General features: G+C 50.1%; 1 protein-coding gene across 1 annotated transcript; it reads right to left on the bottom strand.

Moving 5' to 3' along the window:
• Nucleotides 1-3,200: 3,200 nt before the first annotated feature.
• Nucleotides 3,201-19,395, bottom strand: smad7 (SMAD family member 7). The gene is made up of 4 exons (XM_040197999.2): nt 17,760-19,395; nt 16,880-16,933; nt 13,564-13,635; nt 3,201-4,046 (listed from the first exon to the last, which is right to left on the bottom strand). Exons 1-4 carry the CDS (start codon nt 18,223-18,225, stop codon nt 3,508-3,510), a joined length of 1,131 nt encoding a protein of 376 aa, XP_040053933.1. The 5' UTR covers nt 18,226-19,395; the 3' UTR covers nt 3,201-3,507.
• Nucleotides 19,396-20,254: the final 859 nt, after the last annotated feature.

The following is a 20,254-nucleotide window of genomic DNA, read 5'->3' as shown; positions in this document are numbered from 1 at the left end:
TCCACCAAGCATTACACAAACAATCAAGAGGATGTTTACAAATGATTCAATGTCAGATGACATTGTAATTAGGAAGGACATTTTTTTTTTCCCCCCAAAGTGAAAAGGTCGGGTTAGGGGACACATTCACACACAAAGAGCCAAAGCAAACCCCGCTGACCCTGTATAGGCCCCACCTACCATGTTCAACCCCCCACCCCACCAGGTCTGCATATGCAAAGACGCACACATTTATTAATATACAACAAAAACGCAGGCGTTACCCTGCTATGGACTGCATGTGTGTATTAAGCACGGACAAACCGCATGTCAGTTTGATTCTCACCAAAGACGAGAGATGCAGCATGCAGAGAGGCTGAGAGGCTTTCATTACACCGTGGGATGGGATGTGGGTACAAATGTGGCATTTCTGTCAACAACAAAGTATTGAGAAGAGTTTTAATACAATGGTCACATACCCATATGTCTGTTTTGGATTAGATTTCATTTAGAAGATAATTGCTTCAATGAAGCATAATTTTCTGAGTGTACAAGGAAATCTTTTTTTCCTTCCATCTCTTCATATCTAGCATAGCAGTAGTGATTAAATTATATATGGCCAGTTATTCAACAATATTCTTTAATCAGGAATTCATTGTCATTGGGACCAGCCTCTTAAATGTGTGTGTTTGTTGGTTTTCTTTGTCAAGTATTTGTCATGCAATGCACCAAACAAACAGTTAACTGCAGCCCTAACGTTGTGTGAGTATTATTAAGATTGACTGGAATCAACCATTACCCCTTCCAGGGTGAACAGTCACTGTAGAGAGCTAAAAACAAGCTCGGGAAACAAGGCCGTCTACCAACCACCATCATCAGCCACAACAGCCAACAGGTGACTGAGCAGCCGTTAAAAAGACAAACACAGCAAGTACTTAAACACACACATTTATGCACAAGTGAAGCCAACAGCAAGCACGTAATCACGTCCCTCTGAAACTATTTTAAGAGTTTATTTTGACAGAGACATGTCCATTAATAGTTTAACATGTCCACATTGGATTGTCTGAACTACAATAAAAAGGAAGCAGCAAACCTCACCTGACTGCTTAGCTCTGGTGAAGTGTAGTACTCTTTCTCACCACACACCGTTAATAAAATGGGACAGCCGTTATAATTCAGAGGGGCGCTGTTTCAACAAATGAGGGAAGCACGGTGAAAAGAGACAGCCCTAACAACGCGACACTAGGAAAAAGTGCGAAATAGCAAGTTTAAAAATAAATGGGTCTTAAAAAAATATAAACATTTGATGGGGACACTGGAAGGACTTTAGACAGGGTTGAAAAAATACAATTAATTATGTTAAATATTAAATTATACTTTCTGTACATGACAGTAAAAAATTCTTCACATGGCCAGAAAAAACGTTTATGTTTATATATCTTCTGGATATAATCAGATTTAAACACATAATGTGTTTTTCTTGGACGCTGCGCGCTGGGACAGTTTTCATGTGTAATACACATGTTCATGCTCCTGGCAAGAGATGCTGGTGATCAACCTGTAATAGTTTTAATGGAATTATTGTTGGGCAGAATCAGGGTCACCCTGTCCGAGGGTCACTGGTATTACACCATTTCTCTCTCCCACACACACACACACACACACACACACACACAGAGCTGCTATAGTTGTATTAGCAGGTTTAGGGATTATTGTTGAGAGGACATACAGTCAGCCCTTAGTTTAAAGTACATGATGTCAAGGAACCGGCTCCCGTTGGAGGCTCCGCCCCCCCGGTGGAATGTATTTGAATGTTTTCTGAATAATGCATCTTCCTCCTGCGTCAAAGTTTCTATCTGGGTTTCACAGTAAATATAGTGATACATAATGTATGCACTGGGCACAGTCATCAATAAAACAGGCAAAGGGAAAGAATATTAATATGTATCCTCGGACGAGCGTTGATTCGGGGAGACTTTTAACATTCATTATTCCGTCTGAATCATAATACTTTCCAGGGTACACCACACAAACATTGTGTCATTGTCCTTCTTTGCAGGAATGACTTGGCAAACAGCACCAAATAAATATGAATCGGGCTGTGGAATATCTCAGGAACATGAACTAATAATGAAATTGCTCTTCAACGCTTTCATAAGGAGGGTTTAAAGGGAGAACGCACACACGCGTGCTTCCACTCCTGCCTCCACCACTGAGTCATTGGCACAAAATACGTTGTTTACTCTGTCATATTCTAAATAAACTCAAGGTTTTTTGGAAGCGCAGTCGAACAGAGAGGAGGACGGGGGGTGGGATTGCGTGGAAAGTGGGTCTTGTAAATGTAGGTCTTTGAGACAGTGTGTGTTGGTAAAGCAGGCTTACAGTAGTAATCCTCTTCACAGACACCCATCTGACTAGCAACAGGACGCGGCCCAGACAGACACGCACACACCCGCACGCGCGCACACACACACACGCACAGACGGAGCGGTTTTATCACAAGGAAATCTATTATGTTGTGTATTGTTTTTCATGAAATGCCAACGGTCATAAGTGGGCCAGGCTCACTGATCATATCATCAGGCCATTCATCTGATATCAAAGCGGTCTAAATAAAGTCGTCTTCCAGTACATTTCCAGTGTGTTCACTTCCTCAGGTGTGGCACCGAATTCTTTCCACGATTGTTTGTGTCGTTTACTTTCCATTCAGTCTGATCAACCGTTTGAATGAAGAGGGCTCCTCCAGGAAGCCGGAGCTTCTGTTGACTTTATTGGTTCCTGAAATTTGTCATTACGACTTCCTGGCTATGGTGTCATCAGGTAATGACAGAGGGGAAGGGGGACATTGGTCCCAAAATAACTGACAATTGTAAAGCCCGTGAGGAGTTATGGCCGACGGAGTCTGACTCATCGCGTCTCAAGAGGAAAATGCTTTTACGAACCACACTATGACATCAAAGTCCTTCAGCAAAGTTAAGCCAATGTTGACTTTGATAACAACGAACAGACAATATTATTTACCAAAATTGAGTTAGAAGGTTTTTAGAGAAATAATCCAATTTGGATTGTGCACAAAACCAAAGGCTAATATTAAAAACAACTGAATGAGACCAGTGCAAACCTCTAGATAAGAGACGGGACAAGACATGTTATTTGTACTTTTTTTTTTATTTTGGCATTTCTTTGTTTTGCATTTATATTAAGCAAAGTGCATCTTATTTTCTTTTTCTCATCAACACATTGCACAATACATAAATAATGATGCATATAAAACGTCTTCATATTTACAATTAATAATATATTTATATATAACATAAAATACATTTTCGCTTCTTATTTTATTCAATTAAATCTTAGTCATTTATTAAACAAAGTCCGTCAGAGTTGTTATACTTTCTTCTTCTTCTTCTTGTGAAACATTTCTTTCCACTGTTTGGACCTCTCTGAAAACAAAACAAGGAAAAGAGGGTGTAGTCTGTTTGTGAGGAGGAGGAGGAGGAGGGGTGAAGAAGAGGAAAGCTCCTGCTATCGCGTGTTGAAGATGACTTCCAGCCAGCATGGGCAGCTGCTGATGAACTGTCTGGTGTAGCACTGGCCCCAGCCCTTCACGAAGCTTATCTGCACCGTGAAGCCCGTGCGCGGCTGCTGCGTGAACTCGTGGTCGTTGGGCCTCTGCAGGCTGCCGGCTTTGTCATAGTCAAAAGCTTTGATGGAGAACCCGGGGAACACCTTGTGCACCAGCAGCGTGCGCGAGTCCGGGTTGTCCAGTGTGGCCGACTTGATGAAGATGGGGTAGCAGCTGCGGTTGTAGACCCACACCCCGTCCGGCTCGCGCGTCAGCTGGATGCCGTAGCCGATCTTGGCCCGCACCATCTGCACCAGCTGGGACTTGTTTTCGGAGCAGAGCTGGCCCAGGCAGAAGCCGTTCCCTTGAGGTAGATCGTAGAAGATGTCCAGAGAGGGCTCCTGGACCGAGTAGAGGCGCCCGACGCGTGTCTTCTCCTCCCAGTAAGCCACCACGCACCAGTGGGCCCGATCGCCAGACTCCTGCAGTGCCAGGGAATCTAAAAGGAGACACAGGGGAGAGGGAGGTGGTCAGACCTGTCGCGAAGCTGCACGGTAAATGATTGATGACACTGAAATGTTGTAAAAGGGGCAAAAAACAAGAAGTAATGGAAGAGGAAGGGGAAGGAAAATATGAGGTTTTAAGAAGAAAAAAAAGAAAAAGAAAGCAGAAGGCGACGACACAGACGTTGCTCCTTCCTCCCAACTCCTCCATCATCCACTTCTCTTGCTTTAGTCAAAGCCAAAACTAAACCGTCAGACTCAATCTCTGCAACACAGGAAAATCCATGTCGGAATTCCTGGACTTCAGACAAGAGAAGCAGCTCGGAGACGCTGGCGGCCGCGCGGCGCGATGCTCGCCTGAGCGTCGAATGCTTATCTTCTGTCTGGCTCGCTGCGTTGCGAAGCCGGAGGGAAAGAAAATCCCGAACCAAATCTTCCACCCTGCGCCGAGAGAGCGGGACAAGGCGAACGTCGCGTTAAAAGAAAAAAGAAAACGCAGGAGCCCCTTCCCCCGTCCTCCGCCGGAGCACGTGGCCGACGGGCGAGCCCTTCGCCTCCCCGAACCCCGGCCGTCTGATTGGTCGGACAAGCTGGGCCCCTCCAGTCTAAAGTTTCCCCTGAGCGTAAAAGAAGTGTAGCATTGGCCGTGCTCCAGTTTCTTTCCTCCCCCCCCCCTCTCGTCTCCCCTTCAGGGTGCCTCCCGCGCTGCTCCCCCCCCCCCCCCTTCATATCTCGATTCCACAGAATTCGGGCTCCCAGCTCCAAAAGTAGGAGCCAGTCAGGCGCGAGGGAAATAGAGGGAGACAGAGAGAGCGCGAGAGGAAAGAACGGGGAGGGGGGGGAGGAAAAGAAGGAATTCTTTTCACATATTTCGACTGTTACTTTTGCAACTTTGCTTCCTCTCCCGATCTCTAGGCGTCTCCGGCGCTTTTAGGATCGTCACCTAATTCGCCGCAACCCGTCTGCTCGCCAACCTCGTGTACTTCCTCTCGCACACACACCCGAATCCAGTCGCCATGAAAGACACATTCAAGGGTTAAGAAAGCTTGAAGAGGGGGAATATATATGTGAGGGAAAAAAAAAAATTAACAGAGCCCCTCTCAGAGCCTATTCAGCCGCCCCCCCCCTTCCCCAGCGCCGCCCCCCCCCCCCCCCCCCCCCCCTCCTCGTTTCATCTGGCGGTGGCTGTGAATGTAACCGGTAATTTGGAAGGTCCCGTCTGAGACAAACTGCAACGTTAATGCGGCAGGATCTCTGCCGGCCTGAGCGAACTCACCGTGGCCTGTCATTAGCCTTCATTAGATGCAGGGAGAAGGCGGGGAGGGAGGGAGGGAGGGGGGGGAGAAAAAGACAACACTAGGAGAAGACAGAAACAGACAGGAGGTGAGGAAGGGGCGGGGGGGTGGGGAGCGGACTGAAAGCATGCCTTCCATAAAACAAGAGAAGGCTGTGTTCTTTGAAGTTGGTCAGAGAGCAGCCTTGGGGAGTTTATCGTAAATCCGTCCCCATGTGCTGCTGGGGGAAACTAAGTACCCTGCTATCTACCTTAGACCAAACTGGGGCGGGGGGGGGGGGGGGGGGACGGTGGGGGGCTTTATCTTTGGGAAAAGGGACACAAAGTGTATTTTGTGTCTCGGGCTGAGACGGAATCTCCAGTCCTGCCCGAGCTTTGCTCCCGGTTCGGTTAAACGAGAACAATACAAGACCAGCCCGGGTTTGATACGCAGAAGGATGCTGTGGACTTTCTTAACAGCTGACAGAGGGCCTGCTGGTGGAGCTCACCTGTGGGGCCCTCTGTGTGTGTGTGTGTCCGTGTGTGTTTGTTATTGCTGGGAGAGACAGAGCCTGGCGTCAGAGGTCATTAGAGCGGCTGCCTGTCTGAGCCTGTCATTGCAGCCTGAAAACACCCTGCTATTCAGGACTTCACTGGCTGCCTCGCTTCCCCTCCCTCCCTCCCTCCCTCCCTCCCTCCCTCCCCTCTCAGAAACCCCGGCTGGTGGCAAGTGAGAACCGCAGAGGAGAGAACAGCAAAGGCACGGATTAAAGCAAAGGGCCGAAGAGAGACAGAAACATGGAGGCCCGAGAGAAGAGAGGTCAGCGAGCAAAGCGTGTGTTTATGTAAAAGCTGCAAATACCATGAAATAACAGTCCTGTCTTGCTGGAGCGGGATTTAAAAAAAAAAAGAATGGTTTAAGTCAATAATCCATAATCCATATTCCTAGTATGGGTCAAGCTCCAAAAAACGCTATCCTACACTTCCCATAATGCAACCCGAGAGCCGTATTTGTTGAACTTTCCCTGACCGATAAAATACTTTAAAGTCCAAATGAAGTTAACAGACATCATCTCAAACTTTCACCGGCCGGTAAAAAGGTGTAAAAACTACAAAATGTCCTTCTGGATGGGTAGCGAGGAACAAAACTTTTTTTTGTTGGTTATATCAGCAGCGCAAAAGGGCCAGACAGACAGACTCCTCCGTCTGTGGGGCCCCGTGAAGAATATGTTCACAGCTCGTCCTGACAGCAGATGAGCTTACACCTCATGAGTAATGCTGCTGGAGACACAACTAAACACACACACACACTAATGACACACAACAACACACATTTAACTGAATTTACATTTTTAACACATCATGTGTTAGTGTGTGTGTGTGCGTGCGTGTGTGAGGTTGCTGCCGGTTGCACTCCTCGTGTTACGCTCCCACGCTATTTCAGGTGGTTGTCACATAGGTGCGCGTGTGTGTGCGTGCGTGTGCGCTTGTCAGACGCTGTCGTCAGAGTGTCTGCGCCGAGTGCGTCTGTGTTTCCGTTCGCTCTGATTGCTTCCAGAGCTCGTCTGCACATCGGAGCATTAGTCCGTCTATCTGCCCCCCCCCCCCCAAACCTCCCTCCCTCCTCTCCACCCCCCACCTGCCCGTCTGCTCCGCCGCCTTTTCAGCCCGTGCGTCTCGGGCTTCTTCCTCCAACGGAGAGATAAGCGGGCTAGCCGGCAGCCCGAGGCCATCTGTCACCCCGGCCCTTTGCGCTCTGCCCCAGTTAGATGTCTGCTGCCAGTCTGTCCCAGTCTGGTTTGTCCCACGGGGGCCCGCACACATATAAAGGCCATCCAAACCCCCCCCCCCAGAGTGATGGTCCTCTACGGTGAAACGTAAGAGCTAGAATGTTGATGCTGGAGCAGATTGGTGTACCTCACATCACCGTTTATAATGATGATAAAAACGGTTATAAGCACTTTTTGCAATGTTTTTTTTACGCAATTGCAACAAGCAGCTGGTGCAAGCTAATATGGATGTTAGCCATTAGCTAACACAAAAACAGCATATTGCTTGCATGTTTTCTAGGCATTTAATGGATGATCAGCTTATGGTCTGCGAGGTAGGGGGGGGGGGGCGAGACACTGTAAATGTCTGTGATTAAATAAAGCCCCTCTGCAATGCAAAATATTTAAACCACAGCACAGGCAGGGAACATTTGGCAAAGAGACACACACCACTAGCTCCCCTGTGGATTTTAATGGCCCAAGGTCTTAAAGAGTGGACGCCATGCTAGCTGAGACAATTGGTGGAGGGGGAGGAGGGGTGGCTGATGGGGGAGGAGCGGGGGGGGGGGGGGGGGGGGGGGCGACAGACTGGGTGCTTCTCACAGGGCCAGTCTGGAAAGGTTAATCATTACCTCTGTCTGACTCCACACACACGCGCACACACACACACACACACACACACACACACAAGCCAGGTTGCTAGTATACTTCCAGTCAGCACAAACCTACACTCTCATGCGCACACACACACACACACACACACACACACACACACACACACACACACACACACACACACTTTCAACCTTCAATCCTGGACACAACACTGTCAACATCGGTAAATAGTGAGGAGGCTCCTAAGAACGAGTCTCATATCGATCCCCGAGAGTCCCATATATATGTGTGTGTGTGTGTGTGTGTGTGTGTGTGTGTGTGACATGTAATGACCCTGTCGTCATCAGACACACACACAGCAGCTGAGGAGAGGAATGGGGGGGGGGGGGGGGGGGGGGACATGAAGGCAACAGCTCTAGGGGGAAGGAAGGACTCTTCATGGTGCCTTATTTTCTAAGTCAACACCCTCTCTCCAGCCAGGGAAAGTCTATTCCAAAAGGTCAGGGGTCACCCTGGAGGCATTTCTTTTGTTCTCAGTGCCACGCCGTGTATGTTCAGCCCTGTGTGTGTGCGTGTGTGCACGTTTCTCTCGCTCTCTCGCCCCTCGTTCACAAAAACGTTTGGTCTTTTTCTAGGTAATGTAAGTAAAAGGGTACGTGTAGAGTACGAGTCCTAAACAGCGGGCTTGTTGCCTGTTGTGGTCCCGTCGCTTTCGTCTCATTCAATGACAGGCGACCCCTTCAGACAGAAAAGGGTCAGCTGTTGTGTGCAGTGAAGACAGAGTGTCCTTGTTTTATATCAATACGCGATAGCCTGTAAGTTTCAGCCACGGGGCCGTAAACTGAGAAATGAGTCATTTCGTCTTTGGTTTTGATCACTTGTCATGTCGTAAAGAAGAGAAAAAGCGCAATAAAGTCGGCAGTCGGGCCGCACTGTTCCTCTTAAATGAGTGCAGAAGATCCCCCAATGCAAGTCGAGCCGCTGCAGTTTGATTTGGAGATTCAAGTTGGGTTTTGTTAGAAGCAACTGAAGGAGCCTTGAGCAGCCACCCTCGAGCAATCAATTCTTCCCCAAGTCCCATAATTATCTAAAAATCGTACCAAGTGAATGCCGTGTTTCAGGGCCTCTTTGGCGAAGCTCTGAAGAAGAAAGGACATATTGTTTTAGTTCAACAAAGTATGTAAACAGATGGCTAGAGAAATGGGAGTAGCGAACGTAGGAAGCTCTTCTTTAGGGAGGCAGGTTACGTATGACGCCTTTAAGTTCTCCCCCCACCCCCGACTCCAGGAAACCGAGAAAAAAAAAAGCCCCGATGGCAGGAAAACCACACAGGGGAGTGGCACAGTTTCCCTATCTCCAGATCTGACTCCTTGCAGAAACACAGATAGAGGGAATGAGTTGCAGACACGCCATCTCTAACATGAACCATCCGGCCACGACCGGGAGGAGATAAGGAGGAGGAATGGCTCGTGTTTTCATAAAGCCTCCGTCTGTGGTATAATTCTGCCCGAGTGGAAGCTTCTGCTGTAATTACCCGATGCACGTATCTTGATGCTGCCCAGGCCCGGTGTGTTTATCACAAGTTTGAGATAAAATACGGGAACGTTCCGTAATTAATTGGGCGGCATCTTCCATTTGGATCTACATTATCAGAAAACTAAAGCGCAATGGTTTTTCTTCTGAAGGACATTTTATTCCCCTGAAACACCTCCATCCTACTCCTGCAAAGTTATTATGCCAACACTTCATCATGCTGGCCCTCACACACACTGAGACATACACAATGACCCCCCGGGTGACAGGACAAATAAACACCAGCCAGTCGGACGCGAGGTACCAGGCGGGCCGTAAGGACGTCAGCAGCTCACTTTTGCAAACACACAAATCAGAGGATCACTTGCAACGGACACACAAGACAAACAATCACCCTCATTGTCGTGGTGCCAAAACATCGTGGGAACTGAATGACAAGAGGACAACCGGCAGAGCCAGTTGTGTGTGTGTGTGTGTGTGTGTGTGTGTGTGCCATCGGAGCTGTTGTTACTTTGTTTTCCAATCGTGTGAAACCCGTGCGAACGTCGGCGAATGCGCCGCCACGGTGGCGCTGTGGTCTGCGATGGAGTCGTGTCTCCAGACAGGGCTCAGTCCGTCGCTGAGATGAAAGACACTCAGACGAAAAGACAAAGCGGACTTCACGAATGAAGAGGAGGGTGTGGAGACAGCGGTGGTGAGTGTCACACTAGAAATCACTTTGACACACACATCCAGTCCACTCTCATATTTTCATACATTGAGGTAAGGTCAGGATCCACTTCCACAGAGTGACTGCAAACCACCACAATGTTCATCTTGTTCTGGGCTTCCGTCCAGCTCTGGCCGGGAGCCACATCTGCATAGTCCACCTTTCAATCAGCCGGCCGATGCTACGCTAGCTTTTTAAACGTTTCATACAGCGAATAAGAACACCGCATGAAGGATCTCCATCGGATAAAACCCTTCAGCACAAACCCAAAACTAGTTGCCGTGTTTTCCTCTTTGCCCCCCCCCCCTCCTCCCTACTCTCCATCCTCCACCGCCTTCACGTGCTGTTTTTTCGATTTGTGCAGCATAATGACACAGGGTGGGGAACAGAGGACGGCCAAAACCAAAATTAAGTCCCTTGCCAAGAGGCGGCTTTGGCTGCCGCGCAAGGAGAGGAAGTGGGGAGTAATGAGAGATCCTGGCCCCGGCTCCGAGTGGCCCGGCTCCGCTCCGCTCAGCTCGCTGGCTGAACGACGCAGCCTCCAAATTACAGAGAGCGCAGCGGAGAGCTGCCGGCCATCTCTCCCTCCACCCAAAGCCGCCATCTTCTCTCCCTACTTCATTCCTTCCCCTTGCTGTTCAAGCGAGGGAAAAAAACAAAAACAAATCGAGACCAAAAGCGGAGGCAGATTTGCGGTGTTCATTTTCTCTTGGTTGCCGTCTGCCAAGCTGCGTATAGATTTCTATCTTTGTACAAGAAAATGTAATCTACTACTTTCTCCCTCACTTAACTCCCTCCTTCTCGCGAGTCGGTGCACTTCACTGTTTGTTTTCCGTCGAGGAGAGGCCTCGGCTGCCTCCCCGTCCGCTCCCCTTTTCCTCAAAGACATGAGGTCACATCCTGCGCGGCCCTTTCCTTCGCCCGCTAACCCAAACAAGGCAGGAATGCCGAGAGAGAGAGAGAGAGAGAGAGAGAGAGAGAGACAGAGGGGAGGCAGACTGAGGGCGCTCTGTTTCGGACTTGGTAGAAGTTAGTTTCCCCCTCATTAAAACATAGTGTACAATTGTTGATCTACAATAGAAAGCAGTGAACAGAGACAACACACAGCCCTTTTCCTCCGAATTAATTTGCACCAAAAATGGGCCTTCCACGCGCAACTGGTTTGATTTAATGAGCCGAGGCGCCTCGACCAAATCGAATCGCTGTCAGAGCCCCCCGATGAAGGTTATACCTCCAGCCGATTCCCCCGGGTGACTAATTGCCTGAAATGCCGGGCCGACTGTCGAGCGAGGTGACTGGCCCGGGTGGTATAAGAATACAGCCCGGGGCCTAAATTTAACCCGCAGTGGGAGGAAGCGCCTGTGTGACAGTCGGCAGCGCGCCAGGGCTCGCACCCGGTCATCCTATCCGCCCCTCGGTGCGTATGTGCGTAGATGTCCCCCGCAGCCCGACCGGATCCCCTTACATGCAGACACTCCGGCCCGGTCCCCCGATGGCACCATCCGGCGCGCCAACCGACACTACGCATCCAGTAAGAGCTGGTCTTTGGTGAGGATTAAAAGCACGAACATACCAAGGATGGGTATTGATCCCCTTCCCCCCCCGTGACTATCGGCGATCGTCAAGTAGTCTAGTTTTCAAATTGGTACCAAAACCGCAGTGGCCTCAACCTCTCTGGCCTTTCAAGCCTGCAGAGGGCTTTTATTGTCCTTCCAGGCGTCTTTCAGCTTAAAAAAAACAAAGGATGGACATCTGGCTACGTGGGTGCTACCAGCTCTGCTCTTAAAACCGTTTAGTCTCTACGGAAGTTTGAACATCACCCTCCGGTCCCTCCGGGTCGCCCTCCTTTCGAGCTGAGCCCCGACGCCGACGCAAACCAAGATCAGCACCCTGACTCTCCCAGCGCCGGGGCCTGCAGCCATCACCCCCCCCTCTGCCCCCCCGCTCCTCTTCCCTCCCCTCTGCTCTGTTCCAAGCTGATGACGTGAGCCTGCGAGAGGAGCTTTGGAGCCGGTAGCCTGGCAGGCAGCCTAGTTTGCATTTGCGCTTGTCGCTGTCGCAGCTCACTTAACTCCTTCCAGCCTGGATGCGCTCGGCTTTTCTCAAGATGGATAAACAAGTAGTATTAAAAAAAGGATGTTATCTTATCAGCTCTATCGGGCCGGTGTTTTGTAGATGCGTGAGCTCCTTCTAAAGCTGCTTTAGTCCACTCAAGCGTTCTCTAAATGTCTCAGTTAGTCTACTGAGATGCAAAGGAAGCAGTGGCCCGACGACAAGTCTTCACCACCCTCCTTCCCTAAAAGCCAGCCTCGTCCCTCTTCCTTCTGCCTCTCTGTTTAATACGTCTGGAGAAGAACATAAAAAGGGCAGAGTGAGTGAATTAGAAGGTCAGCAGCGGGCCTCTGGGAGAGCCATGTTTCTTTTGTCAGGGCCCCAGGGGGAGGGAGCGAAGGGAGGGAAGCAGGGAGAGAGGGAGGGGAGGGGGGAGAAATGGAGCAGCCTATTTTTTTTTCTTCTTTGCTTGCCAGGAAAATGATGGAGGACAGAGAGCTCCGGCCGTCCCGCCGCGCGGCCTTCTCCTACCTACCGGCGCTTTGACGGAGGAGGCCCATTCACCGGGGCGCTGCCATGTTTGAACCGCGTCCACAATGTGTCTTTGGTTAACGGACTGTCTGAAGGTGTGGGGGGGGGGGGGGGGGGGCGGCAGAGGGGAGGAAGAAGGGGAGACTGATTTCTAGTTCCTCTGTTCTCGTAAGCACTACTCCAATCTCTTCCCCCATCTATGGACACACACACACACACGCTAACCCTCCACCCCCCTACCACCAAACAAAGGAGGGGGGAATGGGCAGCGAACACCAACTGACATAAAACAGGCTTTAAAAGGCCCAGTAATGAGAACCATCTGAGGCACAGCGCAGACTCCCCCCCCTCCCTCCCTCCCCCGAGCACCATCTTATTCTGTAGCCTGCGGACAGGCCACTCGGCGGGGGGAAAGGCGGCGCTGCCAAACGGGGGATTACGGGAGAAGAGCCGAGGAAGCCCGAAAACACGTCCTGCCTGAGAGACGACGGGCGAGAGAAAGGCGCCTGTGTCTCGCCTCTCGTCCACACACACAAGAGCCCGGAGGAGACTTACCCGTCCACAAAGACGTCCCCTGTGCGCACAAACACACCCAAACAAACACTCGCACGTCAGTCCCAGCGTCTCTTTGCTGCTATTCCCCCCCCCCCCACAACACCGCACGCACGGAGCGTGTTCCTCTGCGAGCAGCCGTCCGCCGCCGCGTCGACCTTCCATTGCGGCGCGACACGGGGAGCGAGCGGAGGAAGATGAGAGGAGAGGAGCGTTGATCAAAGAGCCAAGAGGGAGGAATGTGTGTGTGGATGTGGGAGAAGTACACCGCCCTTCTTCACTGGCCTGTTGTTTTTTGTTGTTTTTTTACAGCGGGGAAGAAGGGGCCCCCACAATCAGCGCCTCTTCATTACAAGTAAGGAGGGAACATGTGTGTGTGTGAGTGTGTTTAAAGGAACGCAACGGAGAATGAAAAGGAAACACAGGAGGGAAAAGATGACTTTCAAAAAAGGAGGAAAACAATCTGTAGTAACATTTACCTGAGAGCCCCACAGGGGCCGAGTACGTCGTTCCCACAGTATCACTAGATGATGGTCCAGAGTCTGGAGAATCTGATGGAGAGAGGAGAGACTTTGAATTAGAACTCTGCGTGTGTGTGTGTGTGTGTGTGTGTGTGTGTGTGTGTGTGTGTGTGAGAAGGCAAGGCGGCAGCTGTGAGACCGTCAATCACTTTAGTGAAATCAATGCCTGATGAAGACGCTGACGACGAAGCTCACACTCTCACACACACACACACACACGTGGAAGACTTAGTGAGGAGAGTTTCTTACACCCCTGATAATCCCCCATAAGCCACTGCTTCAGAGGGAGTGTTAGCCCTGCATCTCTGTGCAGACGAGCTACTGATCTGTCAGGAGATGTATTCATTCTGCGAAAGACAGAAGGAGAGTTTTCCGCCTGGAGACTTCTGATGCCTCAATAATCAAAATCGTTTCCTGTTTTAATAGAGATCCCTCCTCTTATCTCTTGAGCAAAGCAACGTTGTGCGGCACAATTCCGTTGCATCGGAGTTTGTGGCAGGAAGAGCTCAGAAACGGCCCTGGAAGCTGTTCACCATAAATATACGCCGCACTAGAAGGCAGACAACAAAACGAAAACTCTCTGTTAGCATTTCACTGCTCAACTCCCACCAAAGGCTTGTAACCTAGACTTGTTTCAACACGGCACTCTGCGAAAAAATAGGCGCTGTGTGCGGTGAGCTGCTGCAGAGCCGCCGCCGCTGGTAGCTCGGTATTCACTAATGATACGTTCCTCTCGCTGCACGTCAGCGCCGCGCTGCGCCTTCTACCCGTTCCACCGGCGGCGATCTCCGCCACTGGTTGCGTTCGAAGGCAACCATCGAAATAAGACAAATGAACATTTATTTGAAGTTGCTGTCATCTGAGGGGTTTTGTAGGAAATACATGGAATGCAAAACTTAAGAAACTTAGAGAGTAGGGCTTCTGTATGTATGAGGTCCACATAAGGCGAGGAGGAGGAGGAGGAGGAAGAAGGAGGAGGATGGTGTTTCTGTTGCATGTGGCTAACAAGAAATAAAGAAACAGCATCCGGAGCGGTTTCGCTGCCGGCCCTCCGGCCCTCCGTCCCTCCGTCCGTGCCACCCCTTCGCCGCCGCCGCCCGAACGCAGCCGGGTTCTGCTCGTGGCCGCGGGTGACGAGACACACACACACACACGCGCGGGCATAGCCAGAGCCATGCCTCGCTTTCATTGGGTGCCAGCAGCCTTTGCCCTGGTTTCCTGGGCAACAGTTCAGTGCTGACCGCAGGGCCAATGGGGCATCAGCGAGCAGGAGCTAAACAGTGTGTGATTTATATTCCCCGGGGCTGAAACAGGGCAGCGTTTCTACGTGTCGGCTGCTTTCATATTGGCTCCTGCCGCCGGAGCGGACAGGCGCCCTGACACACACACACACGCACACGGACCCACTTCCTGCTCGGTGGAATAATAAAGCCGCCGTCATAAAATCTAGCGCTTTTCCACTTCATGCGGATTTTTCTTTTGCGTCTCGCCCGCCTTCTGAAAGTTCTAAGTGCAGATTTTCCACGTGTCACGATGATTTAACAGAGCCTGAGATAAAGCAAATACATAGAGGACTATAGAAAATTGGAATAGCCTCCGGTAATGAGATGGAATTGATGATTGACAGCTTCCAGAGGCCACCGAGGACCACCACCCCCACCGTCTTTCTGCATGATAAGCTCATCTGTCCTCTGTGTGTTTGTCTGTGGCCTCCAGCCTGCTCCATTGTCCTATTTATATATGTTGTCTTATACCGTCCTCCGGCAGACAGACGGATACGTCTGCACCGAATGAATGAGCAAACAGCACGGCAGGTGACTCAACACGCCCTTTGCTTTGAAGAAAGGCCAATTAAAACCTCTCTGTAAAAGTTTAAAACCCCGGGATATTCATTTTGCCTCTATCCGTTCTTGTTTGGCTATAATGAATCCCCACAAAGTGAAACTAACTCAAGTCAGCTCCCAGAGGAGAAGGGTGGTCACATGGGCTCTATAATCATTTCCTTTGTCTGCATCCAGCTTGTATTTCCTATTTACCTCTCTTGCTTCCTTTCATCGCTGGAGCGTTTCCAACTGGACCCGTGTACGGACTCTACGCTAGCTCTCCACCCGGAGAGGGACGCCGCATTGGGGGGGCGGGGGTTGGGGGGGGGTACGAAGAGGAACCACTTGGTATGAATCCTGCATGTATTTAAGGTTCTGCAATTGCTTTTAGGTGAAACAGTATGGCGAAAGCCTGGTAAATGAAGAGCGGGAGAAGCTTGTGTGTGTGTGTGTGTGTGTGTGTGTGTGTGTGTGTGTGTGTGTGTGTGTGTGTGTGTGTGTGTGTGTGTGTGTGTGTGTGTGTGGAGGGGGGAGTTGAAGAACCACAGCTGCAGCTGCAATGACTTCCTATTGTTTCCACTCACTGAAAGCCACTTTCTCCTTCTCCTGACTAAACGGCCGGTCGGCCGACCCGTCTTTGTTCACGTACGAGCTATTCCTGCGCCGACAGCCGAACCGAGCGAAGCAAGACAACAACACAAAAAAACAAAAAACGTTTACTGCATTTTCTATATTTGTCACCCTCCCTCTGTCTCGCACACCATTCTGCTTATAGCCTGAAATGAAACACTGTGAGAACCGGTGGCACTTTCCAGCACTGGGGGAGCAGGATGACAACCACAGCAGCATGTGGAGTCTCACACAGGTGGAGGGAGAAAACAATTAAGCAAGACCGAAGCTTGAGGGGGCAAAATTAAAAACGACCACAAAAAACACAAACGCGCATCCAAACAGAGCCTGTGGGTCCGGAGGCAGACACACACGCACACACACACGCGCGCACAAATCTTCAACCCTAATCTGATGATTAATTCAGCTGATGAATGGCTGCTGGCCGCAGAGACGCTGCTGTCTGATAAATGGGCACATCGCATCAGCCACGTAACCCATTCCACACACACACACACACACACACTCTACGCCCCTCTGGGGACATGCCAGTCGGTCTATAGGTGGTGTCTCAACTTTGTGCTGCTTCGCCCTGGCCGCCAGCCACGACCGGCCAGCCAGACGCTTCACTGCGATCGTAAATCAAAACATAACACGGGGTTGTTTCCGTGGACACACACACACACACACACACACACACACAACAGTGCGTGAGAACATGTACAAATGGGATGCTAATCAACATGTAAACATCCATGGATAGCTTTTTAAGATATGCGTGTTTTGCAGTAAATCAAAAATGAAAAACATGCCTTTAATAAGCATGTGTTCATTGAGCTCACCTGGTGGTTTCAGATAGTCCATGGGATACCGCGAATACGGAGGTGGAGGAGATTCTGCGTGGAAAAAAAAAGAAGAAAAAAAAAAGAACATGAGTAAAAAAAAAAAGAAAATTTTTAATTAAAAAAGAGACAAGTGGGAGATATTAACGTTATGATAAAGAGTTGTCATTCTTCCGGGAAAAAGGTTTTTGTGTCTGTCAGCTGAGCCCGGAGAGAGGCAGGCGCTGAGGCCGGCCGGCTATTGCCTTTCATTGGCAGGCAGATAAACAGGGGGCCGCCTGGCGCCAGGAGGGCCACTATCAGCGTCTAGGACAAACTGAGATACGGGCCTCTTTTGGCTTGGGACGCCAAGCAAGCCAGCCAGCCAGCCCACACACACACACACACACACACACGCACACACACGCACACAGGAAACTGCAAAGCCCGGGATGAGTCTTCTGTGCACTTTGGAAAGGTTGAAATGGCAGATGGGTTGTTTGTTTATTAAAAAGTGGGGGATTTTGACAAATGTTTGGGGGGGAAAAAATATGCGATGGGTGATAATAAACAGCTCGTAAGTGCACAACAAAAACATGTTTAAGACGGGATGCAGCCCGATTAATAACGCGACGCGCTTGATGTTAAAAACAACCGACGCGTCATAATCACAAGCCGATGTCATTTGTGATGGGAATAAAATTATACATAAAGACGGTCATTTTTTGAGTTTATGGAACCTCAAGATAACAATGATGTCATTTCAATTGAGCTAAATAGGAGTCAGGTCATTCTTTAACACAATGACACGTTGGACTGCACGTATACTCGAATAAACTCTTATTTTCTTCCCCCCCCCCAACAGAAACTTTTTCCGGCTTATTGAAATGATTCAGCTCACCGAGTTCACAAAGTCTGCTCATGTGGTGCGGGTTGCAGCAAACGAGCTCCGGGTTGATTTTCCCGTAGGATTCACAGCAAGACAGCCTCTTGAGCTCCGAGGAATGCCTGAGGTCCGGCCACCGGAACACTTTGTAGAGCAGCATGGGGAGGGAGTAAGACTGTTGACCCACTTTGGCGTCTGCCTTGCCCGGCAGGAGCAAGCAAGGGCTTCGGGCACCCCCCTTGGACTCCACCGCCTGCAGAAGCAGCTCTAATTGTTTCTCTTTGATCTTCTTCAGTACGGAGTGGGTCAACGACTTCAATTCAGCCTCCGACCCGGCGTTGGACTTGGCCACCTTTGTCGCTTTGCCCATGCAGCAGCCTCCGGTGCCATGCGTCCCTCTATCCGTCTCCCCGTCGCCCTCCACGGGCGCGCGGCTCCTCCAGAGTCGCCGGACGAGCCCCGATCGTTTGGTCCTAAACATGCGGGACGAAAAGAGGGTTCCCCGGCTAAAAAACGAGCATGGTGTCCGCAAATCATGAAGATTCCGGGATCCGAGTCCAGGCAATGACAAGCAGCCTGAGGAAAGACGGTGGAAGAACCGGGAGCTGGATAAGCAGAGGAAGTCTGTAGCATGCGCCAGTCTCTGTTGCCTCTTCCTGCAGACTTGATCACCAAAAAGCAGCCGGGGTTCCCGGGACAGTCAGCTTTTTCTCAGGGGATAGATAACCATCATATCCCGGTGGTTAAGACCAGCCTATAAAAAAATGTAATCTATAGCAGCATGAAGCCGGAACCTGTATACAAATTATTCCCGTGGCGATGCGCTGTGAGCGGACCCCCCTCGCGCGCGCGCCGCCCCCCACCACCACCACCTCTCCCTTTTAAAACAAGTTCCGATTCTCAGCACATATAAGTGTCAAATATCGTTCAATCTTTGCTAAATGAGCTGTGGTGAAAATCACACAGATCCGGGCCTAATTAAGCCGCAACGCTACCACACAATTATCCCATGAAGAAAAAAAGAAAAAAGAAAAACGAGGCTCTCCGTCGCGTCTTCCAAGAGCATTAATCCACAAAATCCTTGATCCGACTGCGCGGAGTGGGGCTCTCCAGCAGGACGAGGCCTTATAATTATTATATATATATTTGTTAAATCTGTACGCTTCTAAATATGCCACACGTCTGCAGAGGATGTGATCTTCTGGCACCAGTCAGCCTTCCATTCGTCCAAAGAGCCGGCGAGCAAATCCGGGGCTGATTCTCACACACGAGTTGAGTTGCGTCTAAAAAGCGCGAGAGAGCGAGCGAGAAAAAGAGAGAGAGAGAGAGCGAGAAACCCCCCCTCCTCCGGTTGCGTCCGCGCGCCGAGCCTCGAGACCTATTTTTAAAGTAGTCGAATCCTCTAAGATTAAATAATCCGAACGCGTATCTCACACGAAGTTCCCGTGTCCGAGTGCCGTCGGGGTCGCAGGGCTCTCTGTCTGCAAATGAGGCGGATGGCTCGGGTGCCCTTGCTCCGTCTCCAGTGCGCATTGACGCGCCCGGTCACGTGTGTGTCTAGACACCCTGTCGCTTAAAAGAAATGTGATTGTGTTGCGCAAACAACAGATCAAGTAGAGCCCACAGCGCGCATGCAGGCGCGCGCGCGTACACAGACACACACACATGCACGCACACGCACGCACGCACGGAGGCGCGCAAACACGCTCACACACTCGAAGGAGAAGGAAAGTTACGAATTTTTTTTTTCCCAGAAAAAAAAGTTGAAAGAGTTTAACGTTGCGGGCGCGAGGACGAAGTTGGGAAACTGAAGCGGTTATAGGCCAAAGATAAACTCTGAATTACAAGTCTGTTAAAATTGAGAAATATGCATCTAGTGAAGAGACCCTTTATTCCTTATTAAAGATGTGCAAATGGACCCAACTCTGTCTAACGAGCTTTGATGACACGGGGGGTTCGGCAAAAGGAACAAAGTGGCCGTTTTTGGTCATTTCGGGGCTGTTGATGTCGGATCTCTGTTGTTTGAGGCGTTTAATTAGTGTTTCGTGATATTCATGCTTATTAACTAAAGCATGTACGCTAAAAAAAATATGTAGCTATTAATGGAAATGGAACACAGTGGAGTTCAAACAAGACAGCAGTCCCCGTAATTTCATGATACAACATTTAGTTATTGTAAAGTGAATCGATCGATATAGTTTTCCTGGAATTACTGTGGGATTTACCCCCTCGTCTTGGCTTCGCAGGCAGCGTTGCGCCACCAGTGAGCTCTGCAGCTCAGTCATGTTGTGGTCAGACCTTGCTCGGATTTGGGTTTTTGTAAATCGAGGTGATGTCTCCGACAAACAAACAAACAAACAAACAAAGGAATCCAGGGAAGAGCCGAGTGCGTGTTTGTGCCTGCAAGTCTGTACTCGGGGCAGCTCGGACACCAGCCAACACGTCCGAAACACGGATGGGAGCGCGCTGCTGCCGCCCTCTGGACGTTTTGTCTTTCGGGTGGGACAATC

Source organism: Gasterosteus aculeatus, chromosome 14 (assembly GCF_964276395.1).
Source record: "Gasterosteus aculeatus chromosome 14, fGasAcu3.hap1.1, whole genome shotgun sequence".
NCBI classification, from domain to species: Eukaryota; Metazoa; Chordata; class Actinopteri; order Perciformes; family Gasterosteidae; genus Gasterosteus; species Gasterosteus aculeatus.
The sequence above is the reverse complement of the archived record's forward strand: the minus strand, read 5'-3'. Positions and strand labels throughout refer to the sequence as shown.

What these genes read in the sequence shown, in the direction of transcription:
- smad7 (XM_040197999.2), bottom strand. Translation starts at nt 18,225, where the DNA reads ATGTTTAGGACCAAACGATCGGGGCTCGTCCGGCGACTCTGGAGGAGC. An exon ending in GGACTATCTGAAACCACCAG is followed by an intron (nt 13,636 to 16,879) that starts GTGAGCTCAATG and finishes TCTCTCCATCAG; the next exon opens with ATTCTCCAGACTCTGGACCA. An exon ending in GGCCCCTGTGGGGCTCTCAG is followed by an intron (nt 4,047 to 13,563) that starts GTAAATGTTACT and finishes GTCTCCTTTTAG; the next exon opens with ATTCCCTGGCACTGCAGGAG.